This window comes from Zootoca vivipara, chromosome 13 (assembly GCF_963506605.1).
Source record: "Zootoca vivipara chromosome 13, rZooViv1.1, whole genome shotgun sequence".
Classification (NCBI taxonomy): domain Eukaryota; kingdom Metazoa; phylum Chordata; class Lepidosauria; order Squamata; family Lacertidae; genus Zootoca; species Zootoca vivipara.
The window spans coordinates 33,021,382-33,029,289 of record NC_083288.1 but is presented as its reverse complement, the minus strand read 5'-3'; the positions used below and the strand labels follow the sequence as shown (position 1 = coordinate 33,029,289).

Sequence of the window (7,908 nt, the reverse complement as noted above, 5' to 3'; positions counted from 1 at the left end):
GCCACCGGAGTCATTTGGCCCTCTCATTATCAAGACATATCCAAGAGTATTCCCAAGAAATGAATCTGCTCCTTTAGATGGAGTGCAGACTAATACCAGACAGGCAGCAGACCTGTCTTCTGGATAGAGGAACCAGCTATGCATGGAACACCTGTCTTCCCAAGATTCAGTTTATAGCCCCTTATCACGTTCTCAACTGCCTTGGGACACTGGCTCAGACAATCCTGAGCTAAATGAACCAGCAAGGTACTGTAGCTGTTTATGCTCCAAATGCAGCCCACAGATCATGAAAGAAAGCTTACAAGGTGTTAAAATAATAGCAAGTCATGAGCAATAGCCATGGCTTCATATTATGCTTTGTTCCCCAGAGTATAAATAATGAAAACAAACAAACAAACAAACAAATTATTATTATTATTATTATTATTATTATTATTATTATTATTACTATTGATAGTAAAAATCCTGAGTTAAACCACTGGGCAGAGATCACACTTCATACTAATTCATAAATGTTAACTATGGTTTCTAAAACCTCCTAACCAGCACAATTATCCTCATCCTTCACCTGCCCCCGTCCTGTTTATTTTGGCCATATGGTATTAACATCTTCCCCAATGGAAAAAAGGCTGGAACTGCCCAAGTGCAACATGGTTGTTGTTTTTTGAAATCCCTATTGCTCAAAGCTCTGCTGCCTGCCATTCCTTTCCTCACCCCACTCCTTGAAAGATTAGTTGCTTCCATTTAGATTTGAAAAATGCAACTGTAGTTTTTAAGAAAGACTCTTCTTTGTGCTTTTGTAGACTGAATTCATTATTCCAATAAAAAAATTCCTTCAGTAGCACCTTAAAGACCAACTAAGTTTTTATTTTGGTATGAGCTTTCGTGTGCATGCACACTTCTTCAGATATCTGAAGAAGTGTGCATGCACACGAAAGCTCATACCAAAATAAAAACTTAGTTGGTCTTTAAGGTGCTACTGAAGGAATTTTTTTATTTTACTTCGACCCAGACCAACACGGCAACCTACCTGTAACCATCATTATTCCAAGTGATTTTATTTTTGTAGGTAAGAGAAGAAAGTGTGGACTGGGTAGGAATTTGTTGCTTCCATCTAGATTTGAAAGTTGCAACTGTAGTTTTTAAGGAAGGAGCTTTTCTGTGCTTTTGTAGATTCCAAATGATTTTTTTCCCCCGCCAAGGAGAATTGGACAACAGTGAAATGTGTATAAGGCTTAAATGTATGTAGAAATACAATGTAAATACAGAAAGAAACACACACACAGTCCCTTTTGATGAGCAAGGAACAGATTTTCTTTCTTTGATTCATTCTTTAGTTTTTCTTCCTTATTAGCTGCTCCCTGTTGTTCAGCTGAGGCCTGAACACAATAATATAACATTTGGGGGAAAAGATGCAACCCAGCAGTCCAGCACCAGAGGCTAAGATGGAGAAGATCTCCACAGCAACCATGTATTTTCCCTTGGTGCTCAGGTAGGATGGAATAAAGGAGAGCCAAACACTGCAAAACACCAACATGCTGAAACTGATGAACTTGGCTTCATTGAAGCTGTCAGGTAATTTCCTGGCAAGGAAAGCAACAATGAAACTAATAATTGCCAGGAAGCCCATATAGCTCAGAACAACGTAAAACATCACAACAGACCCCTCATTGCATTCTAGTATAATTTCTTTAGCTACTGAGTAACTGTCTGTATCAGGAAATGGGGGAGAGGTTGCCAGCCACACAGTACAGATCCCAGCCTGGACAAAGGAGCAGGAAAGGACAATGGTGTTGGCCAGTCCCTTCCCTACCCATCTCCTCATCCTGGATCCAGGTTTGGTGGCCATGAAAGCCAGAACCACCGTGATGGTTTTTGCCAATACACAAGAAACAGCCACTGAGAAGATGATGCCAAAAGCGGTTTGTCGCAGGAGACAGGTCACCTTCTCAGGTTGGCCAATGAAGAGCAGTGCACAAAGGAAGCAGAGCAGGAGAGAAATGAGGAGAGTGTAGGTGAGGTTCCTGTTGTTTGCAATGACTATGGGAGTGTCATGGTGCTTCATAAATGTACCCATCACCAGAGCTGTGATCAGAGAAAATGAAAGCGAAAAGCAGACTAAACTGATGCCCAAAGGTTCTTCATGAGATAAGAAACTTATATCCTTGGGAATACATGCATCTTGGTTCTTGCTTGGATAGTCTTTGACTGAGCATTCATCACAGTCACTCATATCTAGAAAAAAGAAAGGTACAGTCTCCAGTTCATATACATTCCATCAATCACATCATCGTTGGGGGATGCTCACAAGCGGTAACATGACTTGGGAATTCAAAATATATTTTGGTTAAGTTAATATTCCCAAAGTAAAATCATTTTAAGAAATACATAAATTCATTAAAAATGACTTTCAAGTACTTGCAGTTATATTATATACACAACATATTTAATTTTTTTTATTATTTAGCATTACTTGACATATTAAGAAGGTAAAATGAAAATTCTTTGATTTTCCAAAAGCAGTATATATGCTTTTTAATCAAACATAGGCTTAGGAAGCTAATGATGGTTCAGTCACCAAAATAATATAGTTATATAGTTAAAAACCTTGGTTTTTGAATGTAATCCATTCATGTAATCCAGAAGACCATTCAACTTCCGAAACATTCGAAAACCGAGGAGCAATGGTGGTCTGCAAAATCCATTAGAAAATTGAAAAACATGTTGTTTGAATTTCGAGATACGTTCGAAAAACGGAAGAAATTACTTCTAGGTTTTCGACATTCGGTTTCTGAAATGTTCTGCTTCTGAGACTCTTTAAAACAGAGGTTCCACTGTAGCAGGTTTGAATTCCTGACACGCGAAAACTTATTTTTACTGAAGAAATTTGCTAAAATTAACTTTCATTCCCTAAGATGGCATGCTGTCATGTGCTAAGCCAGGTATGATCAGAAAGGCATGCTAAATTTATCCCATTTTTGTGAAAGAGGAATGGTAGCTGGTTAGATCTCAAAGGAAAGGATGAGGTACTGACTAAATATGCATGGTTACTGAATATATAGGGTGCATCCAGACTAACATATGTGCAAATTCAAGTTCTGCCATTAAAGTGGATTTGGAGCTCTTGCACAAGAAGCCCCCAGCTCAAAAACCTTTTAAAATATGGAAAGTGATTGGGAAGTACACTGGAAAGTTTGAAATTACCCTATTTTTCCATGTATAAGATTTCGCCATGTATAAGACTACCCTTATTTTTTTGAACCCAAAATTAAGAAAACAAAACCATAAAACAGAAGTGAAAATCTGTATGATCTGCGGTGGCAAGTTCATCTTTTTGGGGGCAATCGCCTCCAGGGGAAGCAAGGAGAAAGAGGCTCTCAAGCAGGATACCCAGGAAGAACCAGGGGAAGGTAGCACCCACTTTGTGCCGGGCTATGCAGACTCCAGGAGACCATTTGACTATGTAATCCACTCCAGAAAACCATTTGACTTCTGCAACGTTTGAAAGAGATTGCTAGGAAGTAACCTCAGTGAAAGCAAGTGGACCAGTTAATCATAACTTAATTTTTCCCATTCCTTTTAAGGGGAACTCAGAGGAAGTACTGCATCTGGATCCAAATTTCTGCATCTTTCTCTTACCTTCCTGGTTTGAAATCTTTCCCTCTGGGCATGGGATGCAATCATAGCAGCAAAATGGTTCTCCTTCCTTCACTTTCTTCCTTGATCCTGTGTGACATTTCTCAGTACAGAGAGAAAGAGGCCGAACCTAATCAGTAGATGAAGGAGAAAGAGGATATTCATGAGAATAATGCATTTGGAATGGGTCAGGTTCTGGAGACCTTCCCTATGTTGCTAATGTGTCACAGCATTTCAGCAAACCATAGATCAGCTCTGCAGAGAGTAATTCATTATTGTCTGCATTAAAACAATGAATACAAAGGAGATATCATACATATTTTACCAGATTGTCTGATGTTATATCCCTTTGGGATGGAAAGTGTGCACAATTATATCCTGGACAAATACATGATTGTACATCCAGTTTTTAAAAAATGGTATTTTTTATGTTTTTCTGAGTCTCAAGTGAACATTATTTTCGACATCAAAGCATATAAGAATTGCTCACTGAAAAATGAATCTCTTTTGAATTATCTAACAACGTGACTCTACCTGATTAAACCATTTGTGCCATGTTATGGCATCTTCATGAAGGGTGAAGGCTTGGTCTGGAGGAGCCTCAGGATCCATCCTCCCAACTTTTACCCTATAAAAGGACTGGTTGGAGGAAATAACCCAGTTGATAACATCCAAACTAGATATTACCTCCCTGTTCTGATTGAAGGACACTGTGTCTCCAGCACTGTTGTTAAATGAGACACCTCTCAGAAAATGATGGAGCTAGATTGAAAAGAGAGAAGGCAAGTATTTAGCAAAGGGTGGATCGGAATGTTTTAGAGGGAGATCTAGTGCAGAGAGGGGAGCCCTCCTGTCTGCAACATGCATGTAGCCTATTTTTTCTGGGCGGATGCCAACATATATTAAAATACAATAGTCTGTTAAACATTAAAAGCGTCCGTCAACTGGGCTGCCTTCAGATGTCTTCTAAAAGTCTGGTAGTTGTTTCTTTCTTTCCTGGGCAACCCGTGGGACCAGCACACATGCAATGTATGGATTTCCTGCTCCTTACCTGCCAAAACTGCTGCTTCTGAAGCTTCTGTCTCCCTCTACTCACCATTTGTGAGTGTTTGGGTATTGCTAAGGACATGGCATGTAAAGCATGGGCCAAGGCAAAGACAGCATTGTAGATGCTGTAGCTTTGACCTTGCACAGTCATTTCAAAGAGAGACGCAGGAAGGTTCTCTAAATTTTCCATTGCTGTGCAGATATCCCCCGTCACATCATCCAGAATGCGATGTGGGAATACACAACCAAATGCATGTTGCCAGAAATCCCAGATGAAATCATCACCTTCTGCATTGTAAGGGTTTCTGCCCTCAACGTATTGATGAAATCCTGGTAGATCATTGGAATGAATTCTGAAGGTTATGGCACCATTGAATATTTCTGCATTCCAATCCCGCTGAAAGGCCAATGAAATGAACTCCACTTGGGCTGTCGATATCCATACTTTACCTTTTACATTTGTTTTCATGCTCCCAAGCATTGATAGATATGGAAGCCATCTCAAAAATATAGTGGTAGAAGCTTCTCCATAGGCCACCACAACATTGGCTTTGCTACCCATCACTCTATCATGTATTTTTGCCCCCTGTTGCCTCAGGGTGAGTCCTTCAGTAAGAAAACTAAAATTGGGGATTGTTTCTAGAAAGGCAAAACAAATACCCCTGTCTGAAAAGATTGGGAGCACATTTTGTACAAATCTTTCTCCGTTGTCATTGTCAACCACAGCGACCCCAATCCATGTCCACTTGAAATGGAGAAGCAAAGAAAGAATCCCTGCAAACTGGTGGCTTTCTGGGGGGGCCATCTGGTAGAAAGGTAGTCCTGGGGTTTTAGCATTCATCACTGGAGTGGGGCCATATATGAGCTAAAGAGATATTTGTTGGGAAGAGAGAGAGAGAGAGAGAGAGAGAGAGAGAGAGAGAGAGAAACACACCCTCTATTTACATCGCAGGTTAAGGCATAGTGAATTTCACTTGATATGAACATTTGAACATCCATATGAATAGTGCATCCTTCACATCAGCAAACCATTTATTTCTCAACTGTACTACCTGAGTGACTAATGATGAAATTGCTGATCCAGGGGAGTCCATTCTCATCTATACTGAAGCGGAGAGCAAAGGTATAAAGGGACTATCTTCATTCACACAAGGATCTCAATCTGCATCAGCAACCACCCAGTTTTTGTTTAAAGCTTATGACAGTATTGTCAATTACTTGAAGGACATAACATCTAATTCCTCCTCTGATAAAACCAATTAATTAGTTTTTGAACTTTATGGTGTTGCTTCAGTGAAAGCCAGGCTCTGCTTTTTTAAGCAGGTCTGCAGCCTATGCATATAGATTGTCGGATCATGGTTGGCATGAATGGGCCCAAGAAGATTTAAATGGTGACCTTTTAATTATTGAGGAATGCTTTCCACCAACAATATAGAAAGTAAAAAGGATCAACAACTTGGAACATTAGAAAGAGTAAGTAGGATGTACATGTGGAAAATATATTGCTCAAATAATTTCTAATCTATGAAAAGCATGTTCCAGTGATAGGTTCATTTACATTTTCATTTGTTAATGAACTGCTTTCAGTCTGCATAAAACATGCAAAGGAAAGAAAGAAAAAGAATTATTGATCTGATTATTCCCATTGCACCCATCCCTGTTTCCTAATAATACAAGCTGGAAGAAACAAAAAAGTATGAAAGCACTATTAAATTTTCATACTCCACTCAGAAGCATGCATAGGTGTCCTACCTGTGGAATCTTATAAATATCCAAGATAGTTGCCACATGAAGGGAGACCTGGGAGTCGAGACCCCCAATGACAGCTGTCAGATTATTCTGTGTATCACATATATAGTTGGGGAGAAATTTCTCCAATGTAGATAAAATTAGCATTGTGGCATGATATGTCTTAATTGCATGGGCATAGCTGTCATAGATGTGGAAGCCCAAGGTGACATTTGGTAAGATGTGAGGGTCTTCATTGATCTCCTTGACTGCAAATGCCAAGGCCAGGATGTGCTGGTAAACCTTAGGCACCATGCTGGAACAATATTTGCATTCTTGATGAGAAGAAGTATTCCACAGTTTCAATGATATTTTTTGATAATAATGATGATAATAATGGTAATAATAATAATAATAATAATAATAATAATAATAATAATAATATTTCTTATACCCCGCCCATCTGACTGGGCCTTCCTAGCCACTCTGGGCAGCTTCAAACAGGATATTATACTAAAAACACAATAAAACACCTAACATTAAAAACTTCCCTAATGATATTCATATCTTGCTCTTCCTCCCAAATGAGCCCAGAGGAGGGACATTTGATCATGCTTAGTAGAAATATGTACTTTGATACAGAGAAGTCTGAAGATTGATTTTCAATTGAAACTAGAACGTTTCCTGCTGGAACTTAGAAAAGTACTATTGAATTTTATTACAATATATGATTATCATTGCAAGACTTTTATATGTAGAAAGATAGAAGGACCCACCATTACCAACAATGGTAAAGATAACATGTTTCATCAGAGTTAAGTCATTGTTAATATTTGTTACCCCTTCATGGATCAATGCCTTGTCGTGGCGAAGGGGCTTGAATAACTCAGAGAAGCTATGAGCTATGCCATGCAGGGCCACCCAAGATGGACAGGTCATAGTGGAGAGTTTTGACTAAACGTGATCCACCTGGAGAAGGAACTGGCAAGCCACTCCAGTAACCCTGCCAAGAAAACTCCATGGACAAAGACAACAGGCATATAAAAGTTATGACGCTGGAAGATGAGCCCCTCAGGTCGGAAGGCGTCCAACATGCTACTGAGGAAGAGCGGAGGACAAGTACAAGTAGATTCAGAGCTGATGAAGCGGCTGGGCCAAAGCCGAAAGGACGCTCAGTTGCGGATATGCCTGGAAGCGAAAGGAAAGTCCGATGCTGTAAAGAAAAATATTGCATAGGAACCTGGAATGTAAGAACCATGAATGGAGGTAAGCTGGATGTGGTCAAAAATGAGATGACAAGAATAAATATCGACATCCTGGGCATCAGTGAACTAAAATGGAAGGGAATGGGCGAATTCAGTTCGGATGACTATCATATCTACTACTGTGGGCAAGAATCCCGTAGTAGAAATGGAGTGGCCCTCATAGTCAACAAAAGAGTGGCAAAAGCTGTAATGGGATGCAATCTCAAAAATGACAGAATGATCTCGATACGAA

General features: G+C 39.6%; 1 protein-coding gene across 1 annotated transcript; it reads right to left on the bottom strand.

Moving 5' to 3' along the window:
• Positions 1-1,333: 1,333 nt before the first annotated feature.
• Positions 1,334-6,726, bottom strand: LOC118095472 (vomeronasal type-2 receptor 26-like). The gene is made up of 5 exons (XM_035136723.2): positions 6,436-6,726; positions 4,688-5,488; positions 4,171-4,398; positions 3,640-3,766; positions 1,334-2,235 (listed from the first exon to the last, which is right to left on the bottom strand). Exons 1-5 carry the CDS (start codon positions 6,724-6,726, stop codon positions 1,334-1,336), a joined length of 2,349 nt encoding a protein of 782 aa, XP_034992614.2.
• Positions 6,727-7,908: the final 1,182 nt, after the last annotated feature.